Source organism: Pelodiscus sinensis, chromosome 20, assembly GCF_052426305.1.
Source record: "Pelodiscus sinensis isolate ZL-2025 chromosome 20, ASM5242630v1, whole genome shotgun sequence".
Lineage (NCBI taxonomy): Eukaryota > Metazoa > Chordata > Testudines > Trionychidae > Pelodiscus > Pelodiscus sinensis.
The window spans coordinates 20,098,466-20,126,377 of NC_143071.1; the positions used below are offsets into that span (position 1 = coordinate 20,098,466).

Consider the following 27,912-nt stretch of genomic DNA (forward strand, 5'->3'; position numbering starts at 1 on the left):
AGCCTTGGCTTATTGGGGAGTCAACTAGTTGATTACTCCCTTACATCCCTAATCTACGGCTGATATAGTTTGACCATTAAGATCTTACCATGCCAGCTCATACCCTGTTCACCTAGTTCATGCATTACTCCCAATGAAGTGCAGACAGGGCTAAGGCAAGCAGGATCAGACCTTTGGAAGCATCTTGGGACAAGATCTTTGTCCTCTCTTCTTCAAACACAAAGTGTCACCTGCTCCTATGGCACTAAATACAGCAACAATGGGGAAACCCAGTGACCACTGTAACCCTACTTGTCCCTCTTCTCTTACCGTACCTTCTGGGGAGGAGATGGTGGAGGAGAGAGGGGTTCCTGTGCATGACGACTGATCGATTGCTCCCGAGGAGGACAAGGTGAGGTTTTCACTCTCTGGGGTCACGCCACATTCCTGGAAGGAGAGCAAACACCAGAGTAAGAGGAAGACAGGTCCCTGCAGGGGAAGCAACTGATCATATCTGGTATTTTCAAGGCTTGTATTGCTCATGGCAGATTCTGAATTGGCAGCTGTGGGGGGTTAACGTAAATAGAGCAGGTGTTTTCACAACATGCCTGTTCTCCAAGGGCCACTGCTGGGGGAGAAGGGTTTATAACTCTTGGTGCTCATTCTGCCTTTGCTGCTGTGGCTGCCAACAGGTGAGCCAAATGCCAGGTGGATGAGACTCCCCAAAGCCTTGTACATGAGCCAACACAATCTGAGTTGGAAATGGACTGATGTGGATGCCTTTTCCAGTGCACTGGACAGTGGGAACCTACCAGTGAGTGAGCTGGAGCTTTTAGGCCATGCATGACAGACTGGTCACCAATGGAGCCACCCAGCCTCCCTGCATTTTGGGTCCCCCTTATCCTTCTTTTGTTCCAGGGCTGTCAGGGCCATCCATCACCAAGCTGGTGGTGGCTGTTCTCTGGGGGTACGGCTTGAACCCTTGACCTCTGGCAGCAGATACCTTACCCGCTGCTCCACTGGAGGAGCTCCCCAATCTCCCTATATTCTAGGCCCCCCTTATCCATCCTATGTCCCAAGGGTGACTCTAGGTTGGGTGGGTGGAGCTCAAACCCTCAGCTTCTGCTTCAGGAGACAGGTACCTTATCCACTCCTGCAGCTCCCACTGATCAATAATGGAGAACTGTGGCCAGTGGAAGCAGTGGGATTGGAGCATGCATATGAGGGGCAGCACAGCACCAGCTGCCCCTTTAGGAAGGCCGGATAAGGGACGCACTGAAGGTAGAGCAGTGGGGTGGGTTCTCAAGTGGCCTAGTGATTAGGGTCTTGGCCTGGGAACCCTAAGGTTTTGGGTTGAAGCCCCATCCACCCTGACATTGTTCTTGCACCCAGAACCAGTTGCCCCAGAGATGGAGCTGGCTCCCGCATTAGGAAGGCCGGATAAGGGATGCCCTGAAGGTAAGGCAGTGCAGTGGGTTCTGGCATAGCCTAGGGGATAGGGCATTTGTCTGGGACAAGCAAGGTGGTGGGCGGTGTGGCCTAGAAGATAGAGCAGGATGGCAGGCTCAAGCCCCCGCGTCCCCCCCCCCACCACCCCCGGAGGGACAGGACAGGGACAGCCAACACCCAACAAAGCTCCTTGTGGAGACAGCCTCCCCCATCAGCCAGGCAGCAGGGCTGGGAGACAGGTGCTCTCAGGCAATATTCCAAGCCCAGGCTTTCACTGTGTGACCTTACTTCACCTGTCACTCACGTATACAAGGGAGCCAATATGGACCCACATCACATGGGAATCATAAGGGGTCTGAGTCAATGTGCAAAGCATTAGATAACAGGGGCTTGGAACAAGAGGCCAATGAATGATTCTACCCAGAAAATGACTTTGTAAAATAGCATCTTCTTATTTAACAGATCTGCCCTGTGCAGGAATTCAGAGCCCAGTCTACTCAGTCTCTGCTATGTTTTACTGTTGTCAGCCCAGCAGGACCAACACAGCTCGTGGGCAGCCAGAAGGATGCTTTCCAGCCTCCCAAGTATCAGAGGGTATGTCTACACTACCACCCTAGTTCGAACTAGGGTGGTAATGTAGTCAACCGGAGTTGCAAATGAACCCGGGATTTGAATTTCCCGGGCTTCATTTGCATGTTGCTGGGCGCCACCATTTTTAAATGTCCGCTAGTTCGGACTCCGTGCCCCGCGGCTACACGCGGCACAAACTAGGTAGTTCGGAATAGGAAGCCTAGTCTGAACTACCTAGTTTGTGCCGCGTGTAGCCGCGGGGCATGGAGTCCGAACTAGCGGACATTTAAAAATGGCGGCACCTAGCAACATGCAAATGAAGCCCGGGAAATTCAAATCCCGGGCTTCATTTGCAACTCTGGTTTACTACACTACCACCCTAGTTCGAACTAGGGTGGTAGTGTAGACATACCCAGAAGGATTAACTATACTCCGACTCCAAGGTCACCTGTGCATCCCAGCCTCTTCATATAGTGTCCCCAGTTAAATGTGAGCAAGTCCACTGAGGGCAACAGGGCTGCACAGAGGTCATTTACAAAGGACAGCACCTGGCTGAAGAATCTTCATTGCTGGTAACCATGCACGAGAAAGAAAGAGCCCAGCTTGACTCTCAGATCCCAGGCTGAGTTTGCTGGGTTGACAGAAAAATATAACAGAGCTTTGCTTGATATAGAACGACTGAGGAATGAAACAAACAGGGAAGCCCAGAGTGTCAATTCTATGGAGTCTCTTCGCTCCAGATGGCTGGGCCCACGTTGGGCCAGAACCAGAACCCTGTTCCACAATCACCTCCTCCTGCTGACGAGGAGACTTCCTCCTGGCAATCCTGATTTCTGATTCGCTGCAGGACTTCTCCTCTTCTTCATGCAGGACAGAGGAGGTCTGGGACACTGACCTAGCAAGGAGGGGACAGGAGTTTTCTATTAACCTACGATTTCACTAGCAGAACCCACAGCGGTAAACACCACTGAAAGCCATTGCTACCGGAGCCATAAGTATCTGCCTCCACTGGCCAGAAACAGGGCAACCAGAGGCGGGTGTAACAATAACAGCTGCAGCCACGTGCTAGGGGCGTTAACCCTTTGTAGCCCAGGCCCCTATTAGCACTCTGGGGCGCATTTATGACAGGAAAGGCGAAAAGTGGTATTTACTCGGATCAGTGAAATAAATGTCTTTTTCTTAGAGCCATGAGTCTATTCCTTTGCCCGGTTCTCTGTACAGACCCTTCCCTTATCTGTTCTGCTTTCTGCAGCAAAAATCTCTCCCCAGTTTTACTGGGATAAATCCAAAGCTGTCCCACTGAAGTCACTGGGGTGCTGCCTCTACTCCAGCTAAGCCCAGATAGGAACTGAGGGTGTTTGACACCTGACTGGACCCAGCCCTTAGCCACCCCCAAGGTTCCTTGGCTTGGCCACATTAATCCCTCTGCTGCAAGTCTCCACCACCAGGTCCATCCTTATGGTTTATGGTGCCCCACATGGGGGGTGGACTGGCCGTTCCGTGGGGTGGGGGCTGTGCTCAGGGCTGCTGGGGCAGGAGCAAGGCAAGGAGGCATAGGCATGGGAACTAGGGGGGTACTGCAGCACCCCCATATGTTATGTAGCTTCCTGACTGCTACCTGGGTTCTGCCAGGTTCCCAGCTGCTACCTGGGGTCCCCACCATAGCCTCACGCCCAGGGTCCCAGCTGCTGTGCCACTTTGCCACCAGCCCCACTCCTGGGATTCCAGCTGCTGCCTGGGGCTCTACCACCATCCCCGCAGCTATGCCTGGCTGCTGCCCAGAGCTCTACTCCCATGTCTCCCCCAGCCTCAGCCCCCAGCCCTGTCCCGGTCTCTACTTCCCAGAGACACGGCCCTGCTCCTGGCCTCAGCGAGGTGGAGCAGAAGAACAATGGCTGGGGGCTTTGGGGGATGGGGCTGGCTGCCAGAACTCAGGAAGCCTGTGCCTTGCTTACTGGTAGCAACAGCCCCAGGCATGCGTGGCCCATAGCTGCATATTCTGTGCTGCCTAAGGAGGGTCCTGTCCACCACAGCCTTTTTACCACAGGCCAACAGTCTGCTGGAGCATCAGGATGCAACAGGTCCCTGGGGCAGCCAGTGGGGCTAGGGGAGAGGATGTTGCTTCCTGGCCTGCTAGGCAGGACCATACAGTGCAGATAGGAGACCTTGGGCCCAAGGGCGCCATTTCAGGAGGGTGGGGGCAGCAGCCCTGCGCTCCGGAATGTGGCTTGCTTTTCATCCCATTCCCCGGACTATCAGGGAGTGAGGGGAAAGTCCCTGCATGCCTCTCTCAGCTGGCTGGTGAGCTCCCTTCTCCAGCAAGGCATGAGAGGCATGCACAGAATGCAAGTACTTTCCCCTCACTCCCTCGCCATCTGGGAACGGGATGAAAAGCAAGCCACAGTCTGGTGCGCTCGGCTGCTGCCCCCCTACCCTCCCGAAATGACGCCCTTGCTTGGGCCTGATGCAGAGACCGCTGAAGTCAATGAAAGGATTCCCACTGGCCCCAATGGGAGCTGGGTCAGGCTCTTCACAAGCATGTGGCTGCCCTGGCTACAGGCACGGGCCTGCTCTGCCCTCTCCCGCAGGGGTGTGGAAGCCAAGGGCTGGGTTTGGAGCCTCCCTGAGGAAGCTTAGGGCAGAGTCCCTCTCTCGTTGGCTGCCGCTAACATGCCAATGGGAAAGGTGGCGAGCAACTTACTGTGACAGGCTCTTCTTGAGTTTGAGCCCTTGGCTGCTGCAGTCCGACAAGCGGTCAAGGGGAGAGAGCGTCCTGATGGGAGGCAGGTGGCTGTCGCTGCCATACGACGGCAGCATCCCGGCCCCACGGCTGTCCCCAAGCCCGTGCAGCGGAAGGGCGGCCGGGGATGGAGTGAGAGGCCCATTGAGAGCTTCCAGCAGAGACACCACCTCGTAGCCAGGAGGGATGTTCTCAGAAGACTACGGGAAGCAGAGACAGGCCTGGGGATGAGCATTCAACAGCCCACATTTCACTGACAACTGCACCCTCCATGCCGGGCCATGCATAACAAAGCAGCATCCTTTCGATATGGAACTCGGTAGTCAGGAATGCAAAGAGCTGAGACCGCTGCCTGGGGGAGGCACAGAGCAAGCCAGGGCTGAGCAGTCCTCCCCACACTCAGCCTCCCGCTACCTTCGCCTCCCACTTGGCAGCTCTGCCAAGTTACCACCTCCTCAACTAGGCCTGGCAATGGGGGGGAGGGGAGACAACTGCTCTGGAGCCTGGTGATTCAAAAGGGCCTGGAGCTCCCAGCTGTCACTACAGTGGCAGGTAGGGTTGCCAGATGGTTTAACCAAAAATACCAAACACCCTCCCAAAAAAAGTGAAAAAAATGTGTTGAAAAAAAAGGGGGCGGGGAGACCAAAGTTGTTGAGCAAAAAAAAAGGCCCCAGAGAGTTATTAAGCAAAAACTTGCCTCCCTCCCTGCTCCGGGCCAGACAGCTCCCCTGCAGAACCAGGTAAGAGCCGTGGGGGAGGGGAGCTGGGCCTGATTGCTGAGTGTGTCAGAGGGTTGTCAGGTGCCTGGTATTGACCTGGACAGTCTGGTATTTTTGCCGCCCTGGCTGGGAAAAAAAATCAGAAAATACCGGACATTTTAAGTGTTCGGTATTTTCTGAATATTTTTTACCAGACAGGAGCCAAAAATACCGTACTGACCGGGTCAATACCGGACACTTGGCAACCCTAGTGGCAGCAGTGGTGGATGGATCCCTGGGCCCTTTTTTAAATCACTGTCAGAGCCCTGGGTGGCACTAAGGGCGGGCGGGGGGGGGGGGGGGAGAGGGCAGTGCTAAGGGCTGGCTGCCTCAGCCCCGCCTCTTCTGCCTGAGGCCCCGCCCCTTCCAGGATTGCAGAACCAGGCCCCCTCCCATTTCTGGCAGCCCACTACCCCCAACTTGTCCAGCCCCCGATTCCTCACCACACATAGCTCTGCCATGAACTTTGACCCTGGATGTCATGTGAGTTCAGCACACCACCAGATCAGGCCTGAAAGTGGAATGAATTCTCCTTCCTATGTTATCCCTTTGTTTAGAAACCTGGGAACTATGACCATGCACCAATGTGGGGGGGGGGGGGGAAACAGCAGCATCAGGACTACACGTGGTAGGGCCCAGGGGTGGGTTGCTATGGTCAACACTCACCGAGTGCTCCTCAGAATCGGACGTTTGGGACCCAATGATTGGGCTGAAGTTGGCTGGAGAGAGAGGACCAAGTTTTTTCCTCATTGCTCGGATCTGAAGCAAGGCTCGGAATGCTGAACAGGGGAGGGGAAAACAGTTAATTTCTAATCTAATGTGCAGGAAACCCAAACTCACAGAAGAATGCCACTTGTTTTCATAGGCTGTTTTATTTCTTCTGTTCCACACTAGTCAAAGCCACACATAACGAGCCTTGTGGATAAGGGAGAAGCGGTGGATGTCATATACCTAGACTTTAGTAAGGCATTTGATACGGTCTCGCATGATATTCTTATTGATAAACTAGGCAAATATAACTTAGATAGGGCCACGATAAGGTGGGTGCATAATTGGCTGGATAACCGTAGTCAGAGAGTTGTTGTTAACGGTTCTAAATCCTGCTGGAAAGGGATAACAAGTGGAGTTCCTCAAGGGTCAGTTTTGGGACCCGTACTGTTCAATATCTTCATCAATGATGTAGATATTGGGATAGAGAGTATGCTTATTAAGTTTGCAGATGATACCAAACTGGGTGGGGTTGCGACTTCTTTGGAGGATAGGGACATAATTCAAAATGACCTTAGCAAGTTAGAGAAATGGTCAGAGGTAAACAGGATGAGGTTTAATAAAGAGAAATGCAAAGTGCTCCACTTAGGAAGGAACAATCAGTTCCATACATACAAGATGGGAAGCGACTGTCTAGGAAGGAGCATGGCAGAAAGGGATCTAGGGGTCATAGTGGACCACAAGTTGAATATGAGTCAACAGTGTGATGCTGTTGCAAAAAAAGCAAATATGATTCTAGGTTGTATCAACAGGTGTGTTGTAAGCAAAACTCGTGAAGTCATTCTGCCGCTCTACTCTGCACTAGTTAGGCCTCAGCTGGAGTACTGTGTCCAGTTCTGGGCGCCACATTTCAAGAAAGATGTGGAGAAATTGGAAAGGGTACAGAGAAGAGCGACAAGAATGATTAAAGGTCTAGAGAACATGACCTATGAAGCCAGGCTTCATGAACTGGGCTTGTTTAGAAAAAAGAAGATTAAGGGGGGACATGATAGCGGTTTTCAAATATCTAAAAGGGTGTCACAAGAGGAAGGAGAAAATTTGTTCCTCTTGGTTTCTGAGGACAGGACAAGGAGTAATGGGCTTAAGTGCAGCAGGGGAGGTTTAGATTGGACATTAGGAAAAAATTCCTAACTGTCAGGGTGGTCAAATATTGGAATAAATTGCCAAGGGAGGGTGGAATCTCCCTCTCTGGAGATATTTAAGAACAGGTTAGATAGACATGTCAGGGATGGTGTAGATGGAGCTTGGTCCTGCTTTGAGGGCGGGGGGCTGGACTCGATGACCTCTCGACCCTTCCAGTCCTATGATTCTATGATTCTATGAAAACCCTCACGATGGAACTGAAGGTTCAGAGTTGGAGGGTTTTACACTGTACTGCAATTTCACATATGCAGTGTAAAACCTGCAAAATTTCAGGTTTTTCCACCTCACGAATATGGCTGGGTTTGCTGGAGAAAAATAAAAGACATGGCCATCACTCAGAATAGACCTATTTTCAAAGCAGGAACTACTGACATTTTAAAAATTCTGAATTTCAAAATTTCGGTCAAAGATTTTTACCCCAGAATTTACCCCCGAAAAGAGTTTACTTTGTGTATTTTTTAAATCAATGATAAAACCTCATTTCACAAAATTTGGGGAGGAAAGAACAATGCAGGTGCAAAATTGCTTAAAATGCAGTTCGGAGCCCTGTTGAAAGAATGATAGAAAAGGGTTTTGCATGGAGCTACTTCCAACCCCAGCCAGATGAAGATGTCTGTCAGTGCACTAGCGAGTCTCATAGACTCCACTTCTTCCTAGGTTCAAGCCCTTATTCCAGGCCAGGCAGCTCTAATTCACTAGCTAGAAGCAGCTGCCCTCATTCCCTAGGTCGGGAAAAGGCCAGTGCCAGCCAATCCCAATGTCTTGTACTGAGAATCACCACGCGAGTAGTTTGGGTGAAGCTAAGAGTTGTGTCTTGCTTGAAGCCCATGTGTAGAATGAACAAGATTGATCTTCCCAAGCTAACACATAAAACAACTTGGGACAATGCCCCTTTGCCCCCCCCTCCCCATAGGAACGACCCTGGGAGATGAAAGGAGCCCTGTGCTTACGCAGCCTGCAGATGGGGCAGTTGTTGGCTTGGTAGCGCAGGGTGTCTGCACAGGTGTTACAGAGGCAAAGATGGCGGCAGGGTAGAATCAGAGTGTCCCGCACGTCGGAGAGGCAGACCACGCACTCCGCGCTGTTATCGCTCACCTCATCCTCCGCCACCTGCCAGGAGAGAGAACGACTCGCTGGGCGCGGAGCCGCTGCATCCAGAGCATGGCGGGACGGGGCTCTGTGGGCACAGCCTGGCTGTGTATCGAGTGGCTGCTGTTGCTAATGCGAGCCTGCAGCGGTCCTGGCTGCTCCTGTGCTGCAGGGATCAGCGGCTCACAGGTCTGCAGAGGGGTGGATCAACTGCCCCTCTCCTGCAGCCTTTAACCCCTTGCTGCCCAAACATGCAGAGAGCTCCTGAGGAGCTATGCCTGGAGCATCCCTGTGCAGCTCCCATCAGCCCTGCAGCATCTCCACAGCAGCTAGGGCAAGGCCTCACCCCGTGGGGTCCCTGCAGCCCTGTGTGGAGAAAGGATTTAACAGGAAGGCCCATGGAAAAAAGGGTCAGGAGTTGGGCTTTTAACTGCCAGGGGCCTTGGTTCAACTCCTCAGTGATCCTGAGCTTGGAGGTCCCACCCTAGTGCTCATGGGTGGAAAAGGCATTAGGGTGGGCCCAGGACTGGACCAGACCAAGGGCAGGGTGGCTGAGCCTGGAGGGGCCTGTGAAGACGGGAGAAGCCTGGGACTGCAGCTAGCCCTGCTGACCAGGCCTGAGGGGTGCTGGCTACACTGAGTGGGGAACCCAGGCACCAATGTGGAGCAATAGCAGTGCTGGGCCCAAGCCGCCTGCACTGTTCTATAAACCCTGGGCTCCCCTGAACGGTAAGAGGCCCTGCGTTAAGAGGAAGAGAAGAGAAACGGGGATTTCAGAGAGTATCAGTACGAGAGGTGTGTGCGCCAGAGAGAACAGCGACTGAGAAGGGCACCTCCCACCCGCAGGTTCTGCAGCCCTCCGCCCCGGGGACACCCCCTTACCTTGGAGTCCTGCGTGTTGTATTTGTTCTCGATCCCGTAGATCTCCTGAAGGAGGTAGCTGACTCCATCCACCTGGAAACCGCCGAGACGGGGGAGTCACATGAGCAACGCAGTCACGCTGGTGCTGCCCCACAAGCGCATTTCAGATACTGTGCTTGGGTCTGCCTCTTTCTAAGCCTCCCCGTTTCCCCACCATGTGAGCAGGGCCCCCCCTCCCCAGCCCCCAGAGCCCTATGCTGGGAGGAGGCTTCTCTATGCAAAGGGGGTGCCTCATTGCACCAGTAATACTAACAGGCCTGAAGTCCTTCCTGGATTCCAGCTCCCATCCAGGCCAGCCCTGCTCACGTCCACCGACAAGGAGCAAGTGACCCTCATCCCCCAGGACAAGGCCAACGTTAGCCGGTCCCAACCCCACATAGACTCACCACTTGTTTCTGCTTGAGAGGCTTCACACAAAAGCTACCATCTGCATGCTGGAAACAAGGAAAGTGTAGTCCAAGTTAATCCAAAGCAACCATGGACGCTGGGAGAAGAGAAGGCAGCTGTGGTGTATCTATCACATTGTGACGCCTGTAGCTAGGCTCCGAAGGGTTAGATTGTTGTCACTAAATGTCAGTTTCACTGCACACATGCAAACTGATGAAAAAATGTTGCCTTTGAGAATACTGGAAATACTCCCAGAGGCAAAATAAGAAAAGGCTTTTTGAGAACTTCTTGGCGTTTGATTGGAGGCTATTGACATTGTCTATCTGGAGATGCGATGCTGACAATTTGTGCTTTAATGGCTGTAAAACTTTCTGATTGCAACGCTCACTGTATTTCAATAACCATTGTCTGAGCCACCCCATTGTCTGTCCCCTCCCACAAGCCCCTGCTCCACCGGACAGGACAGCCAGACTTCTTGGGGTGTGACCCTGATGGAGCCTCACTCACCTTCTCGAAAGTGGCCAGCAGGACGTGGCAATGGCCGAGGTGCTCTGCAAGACACAAACGGGGCAGGGCCGAGAGGTCAAAAGGGAATCCCTGCAGCTGGGAATCCGGGTCACTGCCCCAGCCCCCTTTGCAGGAGAAGGACGCGGAGCACCACATCCCGTGGGTCTGGGCAGGACCCGGCCTGCTGGGCACTGTAATGGGAAAAGCAGATGGGGGAGGCTGCCATGTTTGGATACGAGGAAGGTGACAAACTTGCCCCCGCCCCCACCCCCACCCATCCCAAGATCAGGGAGGAGGTCCCAGCCTACAGATTGGAGGCAGGGGGCTGGTTCTGGGTTTAGTAAGTGTGTGGGCTAGTCTCCTAGCCCCTCTCCCCAGCCACCTGTGGAAGGTGCAGCTGTTATAGGAAGGGTTTTCACTCTGTCTGGAGGGAAATGGAGAAGGCACAAGGATGTAGGGAACTGGGAAAGCCATGGGCCAACCTCCTCTTAGGAGTAACTTCACTGACTGCAATTCATTTGCCCTGTGACTTCTTAGAATCAGCCTATTTCCCATGTTCCTGACACAGGATTCCCCAGAAACCTGATGGAAAAACAGTAACAACACGGCTTTACCATTTTAAAGCCATATGCAGACTTTAACTGGCTAATGCTCATAGCTCCCCTGGGGATGGGATCCCTACTGTACAATGGGGAAACTGAGGCACGAAGCAGTTGCGTGACTCACAGTGGGACAGTGGCAGAGTAGGAATTAGAATTCAGGAGTCCCTGGCTCCCAGTCCCCATGCTGACTCTTCCTAGACCATACTGGCCCCTGGGCAAGAACAGTCTGTGGGATGGGCCAAACCTTTTCATGCTGCAAATGGGAAAGTTCACAAGAACAGGAAGGTGTGGGTTACAAAAGAGCAAGTCTTCCACTGCATGTGGCAGTCCCCTCGCTCCACACACAGCTCAGGTTGAGGACACTCCCCAGGGGCAGGACCAGGGCTTGTAGCAAGGCACTCTGGAAGCCTGGACAATTCCAGTGAGCTCAGGCCAAAGGCTCATGCTTGGTACTTGGCACTCGAGACAAATCTCCCATGGACGAGGGGTTCCTGCAAAGAGCCCCAGGCTCGGCCTGTGCTCTCAGTGAGAGCTGCTGCTGTTACACACCACGAACCTTCGACTGCCCCAGGGGAAAGCTGAGCTCCACTCGGGCTCCTGATCTGGGCTAGAGAAAATGTCAGGGCCTTATGAGTGACCTTTATCAAAGCCAAGGAGAAAGATTTACAGGGCAAGATAAAGGGGTGAGGGATGTTAGATACCATGTCATGGAATTATTGTGTAACCCCGTCAAATTTTAGTGATTACACAACTATCAGATAGCCCCGGGGCGGGGCCAGCAGCCAGTGTGTTCCTGGCCTCACTCCCAAGGAGTGGCTGGCTCCCCACGCTGACTGGCTCCCATCTGCCATCCCACACTGCTGCCTTTGACACAGAGGAGCAGTGTGGGGCAGCAGCAGTCCCTGTCCATGGTGGGTCTGAGCTCCCAAAGGACAGAGGCTGCCCCAGCATCCCACAGAGCAGCCTCTGTCTGCAGTGAGCCTGGGCCCACCACAGACAGCCTCCTCTGAACCCCTCTCCATCCTGCGCTGCTGCTTCTGATTAAACTGGCTCTCCCCAAACCCTGGCTCCTGCCTGCCCCCACTGCTGCCTCTGTGGGAGGCAGCAAAGTGGGGGTGTGGCACATGAGGAGAGCCAGCTTAAAAGCTGGCTCCCCATGCATATTGGCTCACGCTTGCCCCCACCCCACACTGCTGCCTCTGCTAGAGAGGCAGCAACATGGGGGGCGGGGAGGCGGCAGCTTTATGGGAGCCGATATGTGTGGGCAGCTTGCTTGAAAGCCGCCTTCCTGCGTGTACCAATTCCTACCTGTCCCCGCTTGCCTTCTGTGCTGCTGCCTCTCTATTAGAGGTAGCAGCGCGGGGGTGGGGGTTGGGGGAGAGCTGGCGCCACAGGATCCGGTGCTCGTGGGGAGCTGACTTAAAAGCTGATTCCTCACTGGTACCAGCTCCTCCCTCCCCCTCCCCACTTCCTTTGCTGCTTCTGATACAGAGGCAGAAAAGAGGGCGGTGTGTGTAGTCAACAGGTTAACCGAAAAGCCCAAACTTATTGGTTAATTGTGTCGTTGACTACAAGTTGACATCCCTAAAGGGGGTCCCAGCTGGAGTGCAAGGGAAATGCATTTCATGGACTCTTAGAATCCTAGGGCTGGAAGAGACCTCAGGAGTCATCGAGTCCAGACCCTGCTAAAAGTAGGACCAACCCCAACTACTCTGGACTCAGAATGAACTTCCTGACTGCAGCCTCCAGTGCTGCATAAACGCTGCAAGACAAGTGGGGGGAAGGCCTATAAACCTCCAGCTGCCTCCACCAAGGGCCTGTTCCTGTGGAGTGCCGAGCATCCGGATCACTCAGCAAGAGCAGAGGGCGCTCAGCGCCACAGTCAGGCACACCGTGCAGCTACCTGGACTCACTTTCCTTGCCCGGGGTCCGATGAGAAGCCACGGGTGCCAAAGGGACACTTCCCAGTGACGTCAGGGAGCTGTGCACTGGGCCCTCTAACAGATTGCTCTTGCTCCCAGCAGGGATCTTCGTCCTGAACTGGCCTCGCTGACTGGAAGGCTCCTGGCCAGGGGATATTGTTCATTTACAGTCACTAAAGCCCGCTCCCTTTTTCAGTTTAAACAAAGAGGTGGTAGGATGTGCTCTGCCAAAGCATCCAGGCCATTGGATGTGTGTCTGGCCAGATACAGCCTTTTGCTGTTATTTAATGTTTACACTGTAATGTATTCAACGACTCTGGCCAGCGTGGGCCCATTGTGCTAGGTGCTGTACAAACATGCTATAAAGGATAGGCCCTGCCGCAGAGAGCTGATAATCTAAAAGGCCTCAAGCACAAGGCTGAAAAACTGCTGCCTCGGGATCAATAATGAGCCTTTATTTTCTCTCTCCAACAAGAGCAAAGTAAATCCATTTATCAGATCACCTGGGCTGTCTTGTACCAACACAGGGGACTGGAGCAACACACACGTGCAAGAGCCGACGCTGCGGATGCTGAAAATTCACGGCGCAAATGGAGGCTGCATTGTAAGAACACAGACGCCATCCGCAGGGCAAGTCTCATGGGGCACCAGAGACTTAAAGCTCATCCATGTCGCCGCTGAAATAACGAAACAAAGCCTTGAATTGTCAAGGGGCAGTCCCTACCATCTCCCTCGTCCACGACTGCATGCACCACCATGGGATACACCTCTCGGTCCAGGTCAAAGCCCAGCTGGAAAGAGAGAGAGAACAGGAAACGACTTACAAGAATCACCAGAAGCGTCACTGAACCCGATTCTCAGCTGGTATAAACGTAACTCTGTGGACTTCAATGGAGCAACCCAACTGACATTAGCTGGGGGAGCCGGCCCAGTGATGTAAATGGCATGATGTCAGCTTACACCAGCTAGGGATCTGGTCCATAACAGCAAACGCAGCCTTAAGCAAACCCGGGAAGTTTGTGTTCAGTGAAGGTGTAAGAAGCTGACGCACAGAGATATGCTCCTCAGTGGGCTCAGCTCCTCCAGCTGTCAGACTGCCATGGTGCAATTACATCTCAGTACTTGCCAGCCCCCAGCCTGCCAATGACCCTCAGTTGCATGCACAGCACTGGAGCTTACTCAGCAGCCCCAGGCAAATACCCTGCTGCTACAAACCCCTCCCTGCTTAACCATGCAACCTAGTTTAGTTAACCCTGTAACAAAAGCCCCCTCCCCCACACTATCATATTCTAACACAGCACTGGGAACAAAACGAACCAGACCATGCTACTTTCAAGGGCATCATTTCAGGACAGGAGGAATGAAGCCTCTCCTACCGGGACACCACTTACTCTTCTTCCCCTTCCCCTCACTATCAGGGGGTGAGAGGGAAGTACACAGCTTGCATCACTCACTCCTCTGCCTCCTCCCCTCCCCAGCTGGGAGTGAGAGAACTGCATGCAAGTTGTGTACTTTGCTCTCGCTCCCTGACAGCGAGGGGAAGGGCAAGAAGAGCAAGCAGTGCCCTGGTAGGCATGGCTGTAGCCCATCCCAGCCCTTCTGAAATTGCACCTTTGCCGTGTTCCCTGTAAACTGAGCACTTGGTGGCCACTCGGGAGAGATTTGAATGCTGCCCAGCTGATTAACAGAGCGCCCATAGCTAGGTTTTGTTTCTAGTGGTGGTGCATATTCATACATGCCTCAGTACACATAATTTATTCTACACATTGATGGAAACTATTAGGGGGAACATTGCGCCGCTGGCTACTTTTCTGGTGCGTAAGAGCAAAGAAGTTAAAAATCCTCTCTTAGTCATGCACCACTAGTCACAGTTGCATGTAGGCACTGAGGGTATGTAATGAGGAGTAATGGTAGTCTGAATTAGGGGCTTTAGTTCGAACTACCTAGCCCGTGCCACGTGTAGCCGCGGGCAGGGAGTCCGAGCTACCGGGCATTTAAAAATGGCAGCGCCCAGGAACATGCAAATAAAGCCCGGGATATTTTAATCCCGGGCTTCATTTGAAAGTTCGAATGACTACATTAGCCACCCTAGTTCAAACTAGGATGGCTAGTGTAGACATACCCTAAGATACTTTTACAAGGAATAACTTATAAGTAAATAATTGGAGGAATTATGGAAATGTGGAAAGAGCACAATAAATACCATTAGAAATGTGAGGCTGACATTAGGAAGATCAGTTGAAATGGGGAAAACAGCATACTTTTGTTTTATTGACTTCCAAAAAGCATGTGACAGCATCTGCTACTACAAATTGCTCAACTTACTAAGATTTGTGGGGATTGACTATTATGAACTCCAAGTAATAAGACAATGATATGGGAAATCAGAAGGCAATTATAATAGGAGATGAAAATGAAAATCTAATAGAGATCAAGAGAGGGTTGAGACTAGGTTGTATACTTAACATTTATAGCATTTGATTAAGTAAATCTAAGAAAGAAAAGAAAATAGGTAAATAACGTTTGTTACGCAGATGACACACAGCTGTTAGTTGATTCAGAAGAAAGTCTTATGATGTTAGTGGTGATTATATATGAATATGACAGAGAACATAATCTAGAGTGAATGTGGACAAGACAAAAAATGAGGATCATATGCAAGGATCCTGGGAACACATACAAAATTCCAGTTGTACAGGAAGTGAGAAATGATTGCTACTTAGGAAGCACCATTATAGAAGATGGAAGATTGGATACTGAAATCTACACGGCTGTGTCTAGACTGGCAAGTTTTTCCGCAAAATCATGTGATTTTGCGGAAAAACTTGCCAGCTGTCTACACTGGCCGCTTGAATTTCCAGAAAAGCACTGACGATCTCATGTAAGATTGTCAGTGCTTTTCCAGAAATACTATGCTGCTCCCATTTGGGCAAAAGTCTTTTTCCGAAAGACTTTTGCGCAAAAGGGCCAGTGTAAACCGCACAGTAGTGTTTTCCGCAAAAAAGCCCCGATCACAAAAATGGCGATCGGGGCTTTTTTGCGGAAAACCACGTCTAGATTGGCCATGGACGCTTTTCCGCAAAAAGTGCTTTTGCGGGAAAAGCATCCTGCCAATCTAGACATACTGTTCCGAAAATGCTTTTAATGGAAAACTTTTCCATTAAAAGCATTTTCGGAAAATCATGCCAGTCTAGACGTAGCCCACCAGAACAATAAGAGTGGAAGAGGCATTCTGGAAGAATAAATATCAGATAAGGGGGAACATAAACCCGAAGACTGAATTCTGACTCTTAATAACTTACATTTAGTCTGTGTTAAATTATGGCTCTAAAACATGGACATTCAAACAATTAATAAGAAAGAAATTACAACCCTTCCAATCATGGTATTATAGAATTTTTTTAAATATCTGGCTAGATCATATAACCAATGAAAAATATACTTAGAACACAGCAAATGTCAGGCCACATTTTAAGAGGCTCAGCTAGGCTACATCTACACTGCACAGTTATTTCGGAATAAGCTATTCCGGAATAGTTATTCTGAAATAGCTTATTTCAAAATAGCATGTGTACCCTGCAGGGAAGCCTCAAAATTAGTTCGAGGCAGGCTTCCCTAATGTAGAAGCTTCCTCAATTTAGAAGCCCAGGAGGATTAACTTAGAATGGCCCTTGTGAGGGGCGATTTCAAAATAGCAGAAGTGGAGCTTCTACACACGCCTTATTTCAAAATAGCTATTTCAGAATAGGCTTTATTTTTCGTAGAATGAGGTTTACAGAAGTCAGAATAAGCTGTCCATTATTTCAAAATTATTTCAGAATAATGGCATTGCTGTGTAGATGCATACATAGTTATTTTGGAATAATGGCCATTATTCCGAAATCACTTTGCTGTGTAGGCACACCGCTAGTGATGCATATTTGCAGGGCCTGGAAGGGGAAGGGGCTGGTGGAAGAATATGAGGCAGAAGAAAGAAACCCTTGTATGGGACAAGGGGATACCGGGGTGGATCAAAGGACTGTAAAGAGATTAGCAGAGGATCCTTCCCAATGGGTTCCCATGGTTGCAAACCTCTGATAGTGCCACACAAGCAGCAAGATACTCGGGCAGCTCACGGGGTGATGCATCTCTCCCCACAAAGCCAGATTATATCCATGCTGAAAACAAAGGGAGGACATGTGAGCCCAGTTCCAGACTAATGCAGCTCGACAGGCTTTGGAGAACCCGCTCCTTTCCCCTCGGGTTCACAGCAGGAGCTCTGAAGGGCTCCACGTGGCCGGCTTTAGCATGTCTATTTTAAATCAGTGCTACTGCTCAGCGATTCCCAGCCACTGGTTCACCACTAGCACTGGTCCCTCAAGCTTTGTGACTTGCTTTCCCGGTTCCTCTTCTCCCAGTCTTGTGCTGGATCCCACATGCCACCGCCTCCCACATCCCACTCAGCTGTGAGCACCCTGTGTCCACGGGCCAGGAGCGGTTCCAAACGGCAGAGCACAGGTGAACGACAGGGAGTTAACCACAGCCCAGAGCTCAGGGAGCGTGGCCGACCAAGAAGAGCTGACAAACCACGGTCTTGTGGCCTCACGCCAGGCTGGCTTACCTCCTCTTCTGCCCACTCAGACGGATCGACGGTGTGGGAGGGGACGCAGAACTGCTGACACACCCCTCGTTTGTAATGGACCGTCTCTGACTGCAGGCTGGTGTCTTTGGGGAGGTAGCTGCCAAGCAGAGGACGACAGAGTTAGTCCCTGGCTGTGCATGCTCGCTATGCTTACGCAGTGCATCCGTTCGCTCCAGCCAGTGCTCCCCAACACAAGGCAGACACGAGCCACCTCCTCCCAGGTCTTCTGTGGGCCATCTGGGTTTGGTCCCATCACTCCCTATCTGGGGTGGCTGAAGGCTGGGAGCCCAGTGAGGGCCAAAGGTATTTCAGGCGTGTTTTGAGATCCCACTAACCATCCAGGATGGGGAGAGATCAGCATGTGGTCACTCCCATTGGCAAGATGGAGACACTTTGTCAAGGCCTAATGGTCCTACAGGGGGCCACCAGCTCAGCACACCTCAGCCTTGTGTCAGGGGAAGCCCAGCGAAGGAGCATCTCTGAGGCCTTACTCCATCCTCTCGCGTGCCCTCACCTCAGCACAGAGGTGGGGTGACAAGAGCTGGGGGCAGGGAGGACTGGAAATAAGATGCAGGCAGTCTAGGACTCTCAACTCACTGGAGGGAAATAAAGCCGCAGGAGGTGCTCTGGCCTGGCTCTATGGGAAGCTGTACTAGCCAAGGGCCAGGGGAAAGCCACGCACCTGGGCCCCTCTGGTTCTTGGAAGAAATGCCTCTCCCAGGCCTCTCATGCCCAGGGGCGTAGTGAGGGAGGGACAGGGGGCGGGGCAGTGCCACCCGGGCGCCACACTAGGGGGGCACCAATTTAGTCCCCCTCCATTCCCTCCATCATCCCTTGGCACGCCTGCTCCTCCTTCACCCACCACCGCAGGCTGGAGCCTCCGCCCCACCTCTCTGCCCCCAGCCCCACCCTCCTCTATCTCCGCCCACGAGTTAGAGCATGCAGGGGCCCAGCCTCAGACTGGAAGGGGGGAGACATGGCACAAGCTCCCCACCGCGGGTCGGGCTCAGCCGTGAGCCAGGTTCGAGGCCCTGTTGCATGGCAGTGGCAGGGTGCAAATTTTACTTTTGTCCCTGGGCGCATACACTGTCGCTACGCCTCTGCCCACGCCCTTCTCACCTGGCTACTCCATTCTGGAATTCTTCAGTGGCTTGGTAATAAATGGTGATTGCCACCCGGGCGTCGGTGTCAAAGGTGAACTCCACATTGTAGTGGACCTTGGCTTTGCTGACTTCCTCTCCAGGGGTCTTCACTTCCTCTGCACACCTGGCAAATCCCAGAGGGAGTCAGAATTTACCCGGCACCCAGAATTCCCCCAGATCACTGTGAAAGGCTCTGGAGCACAAAGTAACCACTCTGGGGAAAACTGGAGCTGCCACCCCCTTCCCTCTGATCAGGGAAAGCCAGTAAGTGACAGAGCCACAATGGGATCCATCCAGGGACTGGCCCAGCAACAAACCCCAGCCATGGGCAAGAAGAGGGGACACCAGCAACCAAAGGGCTGTGAGGGGAATGAAGTGGGCCCCAGTGCTGTGTAACAACTGGGGCGTTACTGCCAGAGATTGTATAAATCCAACCACCTGCCAACAAGAGCTCGCTTCCGCCCCATCCCGCATCCAGTGTGAGGCTGACGCTGCCCAGCAAACAAGAGCAAGAAGCTTGTGTGGCCGGGAGAGTCAACTTAAAATCCAAGATTCTTCTGAGCTTTGGTCTGGATGCAAGGACTAGAGGGCTGCCCCATGGAGAGCAAACAGCTGGTGTTGTGCAAAAGAGCAAAGCGCTGACCCACTGGATTGCTCCGGGCTGGTTCCCCACTCGGGTGTTGAGCCGCTCTCTGGAGCCCTGCTATACCTTGGCTTTGCTCACTGCAATGAACCCCCATTTGCACTCACAGAGCAAGTGAGGGCTCTGCTCATTCTGAACGGCTCTGCCTCCGTGCCAGGGCGCACGTGCTGCTGGGAGGTGCTGGGCCAGCTGAGGAGAGCAAGGACGTAGCCAACAGCTGACTAGGCAAATGCGCATGGCAGGGGAGAGGCAGTTTTCCTAAGATTCTGAGCGGCGGTTAGAGCCCAGTTCTGTGCCACACGCCACACTGGACAAAGAGCTCCACCATTCCTGTGTGCTTACCTGTCCCCTGCTGCCACGGCTCCCAATCAGTTACGCCCTATAAAACCCTGAGATGTGAATATTAACTGTCTGTCCTCATGCTGAGACTCAATATATAAACTGCAGCACCCTTCTGAGCCTGTTATAATGTCTTCCACCCTCAGATCCCAAACTACCTGCCATGCCCTGATGGGCTAAGCCTCTCCAGGCCCCTGTGCAGTAGCTATATATCATGACCCCAATGAACAGAGAGCAAAACTGAGGTGCACAGAGGAAAAATGACTTGCCCCGGGTCTTGCAATGAATCAGTGGCAGAACTGAGCACAGAGACCACGTCTTACTCCTACTCCAGTGCTTTAACCACTAGAGCACATTGCTGCCCTTCTTTCTAATAGCACCATTTGGAAAGTAACTGCAAAGAGAGGTGTAAACGCCACATAATCCAGCCGACGTCAGGAACATGACGGACCAGATGCAGAATGGTACAGAACTCCCTTTGTTTACCCAACAGGCCAGCGACATGTCCCAGTGACTTGCACACTCGGGGAATTTGGAAGATGAAAGAGAAAACAAAAGTGGCTTGGAAGAGACACAAAGCTGATGCTGGCAGGAGCCAGCTTCCCCTGTAAGCCATCGCCACCCTGCTTTTAAGAAGCCTCAGGTTTGCACCTCACGACAGTCATGGGTTTCCCAGGCCTGTCCCACTTTGACCCCACGACCCCGGCCTGGTGGAAGCAGATCATTTCCCATGCCAACTTGGCCACATTAAACTTTCAGCCGAGTCCTAGAGATGCTCAGGATGAAAGGGCAGCAGCTTTGCCAGGACTTTTGTCTCCTCCTGGATACAAACCGCCCTCTCTACCCAGGCCCCCTTTGGCTGCAGGGAGCTGGAGCTACAATCCCCAGCATGGCAGTAGCAAGGGCACGAGCAGCACTGGCCACCCGACTGCCCGCTCTGGTTTGGCCCATGCACCAATGTCACCAGCAGCGCTGTTCCTCCACTCCACTGCCATGGGCAATCCCCTCTTGTGTCTGCACTCGCGGCCGCACTTCCTCAGCCTTTTCTTTCCATGCGCCACCCCCAGATAGATGTTTACTTCTGGCCCAGATACATCCTCCCCTAACCAGCAGCACAGGCAGCAGAGAAAAATCCATGTGTTCACGCTAACGGGCCACCTGATCACTTCCATTCCCTCCCTCTCCCCTCTTCTCTTTTGCTTCCCACCCAGCCCCAAGTTTCACTCCCCCCTTTTCTCTCCCTCAGGTTTTAAAAAAAACAGGTATTCAGCCATAGCCCCGCTTCATCAGATGCCTCCAGCCGCCCCCCCCCCCTTCTGCCCAATGCAGCCTGCGACTCCCCTGGGCACGTTACTGCCCCCAGCTTCACCCTGTGGTCACCTCAAGTCAGTCTCAAAGGTGGCTGCTACTTGGCCATCGATCTAGGGGTGGGAATGGCGAGCCCAGAGCAGCACCTTGGAGACAGTTTCTACTACACAGAACCGGACAACAGTCGCCCCCTCCCCGAAGCCCACCTCTTGTCACCCGGTCACCCAGCCTCCGTGCAAGGGGGGCACTGAAAGCCTAGGTCACGTGTGACCACTGCGTGTGCACGTGACGGTGTAATGGGCTTGGGCCTCAAGCTCTCCGTTTGCACTGGGCAATGGTATAGGCACATCTCTGCCCAGTTCCCTGCTCTGACGCACGCCTGGCTGATTAGAACTGGGGAGACACAGGGAGAGAAGGGCAAAGAGAAATAACGGTTGCAGCGTGTCCCAGAAAGGGAGGCAGGTTAGAGAGAAGCTGGTCTATGGTGGCCCTGTGGCATTGCTGGCCCCCGGCTTTTACTATGTCACGTCTGCCCGCCAGGCCTGAACTCTGCGCTGCTGCTTTTCATTTGGTTCCCATCGCTGGTTGCAGCCCTAGCAGTGGGAGAAGGATCAGCTCCATCTTGCTCCTGCAAAGCAGGTGGGAAGGTGAAAATCCAAGAGGCTAATAATGGGGTGGGGGGATTTGTCCTATGGCACCACCATTCACCTTCAGTTCTCCACTGAGAACACGGTTAGTCCTCTTGGCAGGCTGGTAGATGGGTGGCTCTAAGCACACCAAAAAGATTAGGGGGCTGGAGCACATGACCTATGAGGGATCTGGGCTTATTTAGTCTGCAAAAGAGAAGAGCGAGGGGGGATTTGATAGCAGCCTTCAACTTCCTGAAGGGAGGTTCCAAAGAGGATGGAGAGAGGCTGTTCTCAGTAGTGACTGGATGGCAGAAGAGGAGCAATGGTCTCAAGTTACAATGGGGGAGGTCTAGGGTGGATATTAGGAAAAACTATTTCCCTAGGAGGGTGAAGCACTGGGATGGGTTCCCTAGGGAGGTGGTGGAATCTCCAGCCCTAGAGGTTTTTAAGTCCTGGCTTGACAAAGCCCTGGCTGGGATGATTTCGTTGGGGTTGGTCCTGCTGTGGGCAGGGGGCTGGACTCGCTGACTCCTGAGGTCTCTTCCAGCCCTGGGATTCTATGAGTCTATGATTCTGTGCCAGAGGGGAGCTGACTCCTCCACTCATGAGCTTCCCTTCACCAACCAAGTGTAAACGGGATTCAGCCCTTATTCCTTCTAGTCAGAGCCACTCCTGAGTGGAATGAATGTTCTGTGCACCAGCGTGGAGGTGATGTGACACGGAGGGGCTGGGCAACACATCACCTTCTTATTGGTGCACATAAAGTTCATGTGGCAGGGATGGGGCTGAGGGGTTCTGAGTGTGGGAGGGGGCCCAGGGCTGCAGTAGTAGGTTGGGGTGCAGAAGTGTGAGGGTTCTGTCTGGGGATGCGGGCTCTGGGCTGGGGCCAGGGATAAGGGGCTCAGGGCTGGAACAGTGGGTTGGGGTGCAAGACCTCTGGCTGGGGATGCAGACTCTAGGGCGGGGCTGGGTTAAGAGGTTTGGGGTAAAGGAGGGTGCTCTGGGGCTTCTGCAAGGAGAGAAGACTCCCCCCATCTCTTTTTCCTTGCAGCAGCACCTTGAGAGGCACGGGTTCAGGCTGTTCCCTCCCCCTATGGCAGGCCAGAGGCTGGACTAGGTTGAGGTTGGGGCAGCCTCCTCCAGCTAACTAGGCAGCTGCATAGCTTACAGGAAACGTAGGTCACGGCCCAGTCCTGCTAGATCCCTTCCTTGCCGTCCTAAATCCCCTCCCTGCCCAGTGCCACAAGCCTTGCTTTACCTCAGATACATGGGCAGGCGCAGAGCTCCCTCTGGAGGTGTTTCGGGGCACTACCACATGGGTGGATTTGCCACTGTTCAGCTGATGCTGGCATGTAACTGGTTAAGCCACTGGGAGGCTGCAAGTTGGAGCAGGATTCCCAGCCAAACCATATAATCCCTCACCTCCACAAATTGGGACTCACTTGACTAGGCGCAGAGTGTCCTTTCGGATGTTGATTAAACTCCTGAGTGTCTTCACTGGCTCCTGGGGGGGTGGGGCAGCATAAGGAAACTAGGGTGAAAAGAGAAAATTGAAAGAAGTTGATTTTTGTAGCACCGGGTCACCTAAGTCAAGATCACTCATTCTGCAGCAGGCCTGGCTGCCTGCGCTTGCCATGCCAGGGCTACAGACCTTATCTCTGCAACAGGACAGAGCCCCTTCCCCGTACCACCAGCCCCAGCTTAAAAAATCAGGATTCTGGCCCCCTGAAAGTCATGAGGTCGGCTTAGGCGCCAGGAGATTTTTACAAGAACAGTAACACATATTGGGTCTTCCTGTTTGCTGAGACTTCCATGGTCACATATTCCAGTTTTCACTCGAGCCACAAGGTCCAAAGACCCACTTTGTCACTTTTACCCAGAAACCCAGATTCACCAAATTCCCTGGCTCCAGAGCCCGGGGCTGTAAGAACAGTACCACACAAGTGCCACAAGCCACCACAATGGCAAGTGCCAGCAGCTGTCCTGCACATGGGCCAAGTTTTCCATGCAAACCAGCGAGCAGGTGTGGTTGTAAAGTTCTAGGGAAGTGGGTTGGTTTCTGCCTTTGATTTCCCACTCCTTTGCATAGGGAGATAAAGCATCTTTGAGATTCTGATCCATTCCCGCTCCTTCCCCCCCCCCCCCCGCACCGCTCTCTTCCCCACCAACCCTTTGCTGGAGTCTAATGTGTCCAGCATGCTAATGGTGGGTATTTTTAGACTGCTGATACTGCAGAACACACTCTCCGATGAGGATCAGGGGACAGAGCATATTCTCTGCCTGGCTGCTATGGAATGAATACCAATTTGCCCATTTAACCAGCTGCTCCCCCAAGACATCTGGGAAGAAATGGCATCCCCATTAGCCGCACTGAGAGGTGCCAATGAAGAGCAATCCCACTCAGGAGGGCATCAGACTCAGGAAGGGAGGGGCCAAGGCATCCTGGATCCACACAGAATTAATGCCTGGGGGATGGCAGACTCTGCAACCGCGCACATAGGTGACCTTGAGCACCAGAGCTGCATGCTCAGGCTGGCTGCTGCTCACAGGGGCGACAGTGGGTCAGAGCAGCTCCCCTAGGTCTGAGATCACCAGGGAGTGGCCACAGGGGTGGAAAAGATGGTGGATGCTGACGGGCTCAGAGACGCATGTCTCGGCAGCCGATTGCATCACTTCGCCACACACTCCCCTTCGAGGTCTGCTCCTTCTCGCCCACCCGGGGGCATGAGCCTCTAAAGGTGCCAAGGTTCCACAGGGCCATGGTCCAGCCCCTCTGCAAGGCTGGCTGGATCCAAAGTGGCCTTGGCACAGCCCAGCAGCTCTGGAGAAGACTCACAATCCCTTCCACAGCTTCCCCTGACCAAGTCAGCAAGGAGGTGCAACCAGAAAACAGAGCAAGGGGGCACAGCAGTGTAACTGCACCAACATGGCACACAGTGGGGGCAACTGGAGTGTAAGTTACACCATTTAATATCTTGTAGGGGAGCAAAGCCAGGCCCTGTCCAGTGCGAGGCCAGTTGCCATGCAGCTTTCACATTCCAGCCTCATTTCCTGGGGGCTAACAGCTTGTGTTTGCTCTTTTCAAGTTTCCATTGTATCCTGTTCTCTCCAGCGAAGACCAACCGAAGGCTGTAGAGTAGACTCAGACATGCATCAAAACACTGCAGACAAATGCTGGCAGGAGTCACACAGGGAACAGTTGGACTCGGGGATGCTCTTGGTGGTTTTGATACCATCGCGGCCAATTGTTCTGTGTTTATTTAAATGTATGGATTAAAAAAATCTTGGAAAAAATGGAGCCCATTCTGATCACAGTTGCTGGTATAAATCAGGAGTAGTTCCTGTGTGAGACTCGGGTAAGGGAGAGAGAACTCTGCCCCCGAAGAGTTCAAAGACTAGCTCTGTTAGCTGCTCTCTTTCTGTCCCTCCTTTGTTCGAGAAGACAGACAATGCCAGCTCACATACTGCAAGTGGCTTTTACAAGGCTTTGTTTGTTCCGGCTGTGAGGCTGTTCAAAAGGAAACTGGGGACCCGTGCTCCACATTCACCTTTCAGATTCCATCAGCGACTGCACCGCTCAGCAGCAGGCTGGTACATGCCTCAGACATGCACGGATGAGGCTGCTGTCACGCCAGCTGGGCTTGATGCTGCCTGCACTGCCGTGGAGGTACTATATGCAGGGTGCACACACACTTGGGAAAACAGGAGTGAACACACTGGAACAGAGCTGTCTTTCTCCTTTGCTGCTCCATTGTGGTAGAGCACAGAGGGAGGAGAGATGCACGGTGCAAGGCACTGCACGCACCACAGAGAGTCCCCGCCCCAGAGAACTTACAGTTGCATTTGTTTAATTCAGCTGCCAGTTCCAAACAGAGAGTGCCAGACTGCCAACTCCAGGGAGACTTTTCCCACGATAAATTTGGCACCCGACCCTCAATGTAAGTCAGTGGGAATCGGGCAAAACTCCCAGAGAGCTGTGGGACCCCAAGCTTGTGAGCCACAAAATACCTTCCTCTGCACAGACTCGCTCTCCTCTGGGAATGTTTAAAGTTATGAGTGGAATCAGCAGGGCAGGGCATGCTCCTCAAACCACACCTGGACCCCTTAATGATGCTCCTAAGTGGGGAGAGAGCAAGGTGCACACAGGCCCTGGTCAGCAGATCTGTGCCAACAGCCTCTTTATTTGAAATGTTTTGGCGCCACCGAGTGGAGAAATTGCATTGTTACCTTAAACCACCACAATTAGGCACGGCTCTCCTAACCAGGCTGGCAACTGAACAGAGCCAGCCGTACTGGAAACAGGCATAACTCCAGGCAGTGGAGTTCCACCTTCTTCCACTCTGTTTCACTAGCTAAAGTCTCTGACTCTCCACTTGCAAGAAGTTTTTTCGTGCAGAATTTGCCTGAAGCCAGGGGGATGGATTAGAAGGGACATTAGACCTGTTTGGCAAACCCAGATGGGATAAGCAGGCTGCTGTGACCCGTTAATGAGGAGTCAGGCCTGGCCAAACACTCTGCTTTCATTTCAGTTCATGGAACATTTTCAAAGCTGGGAGATGGCAAATCAGAACTGAAACAAACCTTCTCCCCGCAAAATGCTTTCCTATTTAAAACCGTTTCCTGCTACCAAAGAAACCATCATGCCCTTGAATCCTCCACAGCTGTAATCCAATGCAAGGAAAGTGTCTTACATGGCGGACTCGGGTCCTGCTCCTTTCACCTCTTGTTTCATGAAATCAGGGAAGTAGACGAGTGGAATGGACTTTGGGAAGTCATCATATCCAGTCCCCTCCTTGTCATCATATCCCACCTGTTCTTAAAAGCAGGGGATTTGAAAGCCCTCTTCGAGAGCCTGTTCCAGAGCCTAATTTCCTTTCAGATTAGAACATTTTTCCTAATATCAAACCTAAACCTCCCTTGAAACAAATTATGCCCTTTAACTCCTTACAAACTGACTGGTTAATAATTTGTTCCACTATCTTTCCAGGTATCAAAGCGAAGCTGGAGCTGACTAGTCTCTAATTCCCCTGGTCCTCTGTGGTCTCCTTTTGAACGAGAGGTCCTATGCTTGCCCTTCACTGGTCCTCTGGGACCTCACACATTCTCCAGGACTTCTCACAGATAACTGCGCTGGCTTGTTCCTTAAGCATCCCTAAGATCATCAGGCCCTGCTCACTTAAATACATCAGACTTATCTAAATGGTCCTTAGCCTGCTCTTTCCCTGTTTTGGCTTGCATTCCTTCTCCTTTGTTGTTAATATTAATTACACCGAGTATTTGGTCAACATTAACCTTTTTAGTGGAGACAGAAGTAAAAGATATTAATTTACTTTACATTAATTATTAGTACATTACATTACTTCAACACCAAATAGTGGACCTACACTTTCCTCTCTCTCTTACTCCTAAAATATTTAAAGATAATCTTATTGCCTTGTCTGTCCCTTGCTATGTGCAACTCATTTTGTGCCTTAGCCTTTCTAAATTTGTCCCTACCCACCTGAGGTATTCTTTTGCCCTCTCCATAGTAATTTGTTTCTACTTTTTGTAGAATTCCTTTTTGATGTTTAGGTCATTATATATCTCCTTATTGAATCATGTTATGTCTTCTTATCTTTCTTTCACATCACAAAAATTTGTAGTTTAATGGGGTTGCCTCAAGAAACTGCCAATTCCTTTTCCCTTAGTTTTTATTGCCATTGGACCCTACCTACCAATTCTCTGTCTTTGTTAAAGTCTGTTTTTAAAAGATACATTACAATTTCAAAAAGTGCAAAGCAGGACAGCAAAAATTATTAGGAGTATTGATCTGTTTCCATATGAGGAGAGTATAAAAAGAATGAGAATATTCAGGTTAGAAGAGATGACTCAGAGGGGATATGATAGACATCTATAAAATCGTAACTAGTGCAGAGAAAGTGAATAAGGAAGTGTTAGTTACCCCTTCACATAACACAAGAACCAGAGTCACAAAAAAAGAAAAAATAATAGGCAGCAGGTTTAAAACAAACAAAAGGAGGCACTTCTTTACACAGCGCACTGTCAACCTGTGGAACTCTTTGCCAGTGGATGTTGTGAAGGCTAAAACCATAAGGCTACGTCTACACTGCAGGGTTTTTGCACAAAAACTTGCAGAGGGTCTACACTGCACACGTGTTCTTGCACAAGTAAATTTAAAGTAAATTGTCGGAAAATAGGGCTTCTTGAGCAAGAGTTATTCCTTTCCCCACGAGGAATAAGCCTTCTTGCGCAAGAGCTCTTCCACAAGAAGGCAGTGTGGACTTGTGCAAGAAAGCCCTATGGCTAAAATGGCTATGAGAGCTTTCTTGCACAAGAAAGCATCCACACTGCCATGGACACTCTTGTGCAAAAGCACATCTCTTCCACAAAAGCAC

At 51.9% G+C, this 27,912-nt stretch overlaps 1 protein-coding gene across 9 annotated transcripts in view; it reads right to left on the reverse strand.

Annotated features, from left to right (window-relative positions):
* RNF157 (ring finger protein 157) overlaps window positions 1-27,912 on the reverse strand; it is a 122,212-nt gene that overhangs the window by 23,197 nt on the left and 71,103 nt on the right. For 8 of the 9 annotated variants that reach the window (XM_075903616.2, XM_075903618.2, XM_075903613.2 and 5 more), the window contains 12 exons: window positions 22,960-23,048; window positions 18,576-18,722; window positions 17,436-17,553; window positions 13,560-13,626; window positions 10,312-10,355; window positions 9,804-9,851; window positions 9,379-9,450; window positions 8,358-8,517; window positions 6,163-6,275; window positions 4,700-4,938; window positions 2,788-2,893; window positions 315-426 (listed from right to left, as the gene is read on the reverse strand). In XM_075903616.2, the coding sequence (XP_075759731.2) occupies window positions 315-426; window positions 2,788-2,893; window positions 4,700-4,938; window positions 6,163-6,275; window positions 8,358-8,517; window positions 9,379-9,450; window positions 9,804-9,851; window positions 10,312-10,355; window positions 13,560-13,626; window positions 17,436-17,553; window positions 18,576-18,722; window positions 22,960-23,048 (1,315 nt within the window). Of the gene's footprint in view, window positions 1-314; window positions 427-2,787; window positions 2,894-4,699; window positions 4,939-6,162; window positions 6,276-8,357; window positions 8,518-9,378; window positions 9,451-9,803; window positions 9,852-10,311; window positions 10,356-13,559; window positions 13,627-17,435; window positions 17,554-18,575; window positions 18,723-19,036; window positions 20,741-22,959; window positions 23,049-27,912 lie in introns of those variants that run through there. The other variant, XM_075903620.2, reaches the window with a different exon arrangement.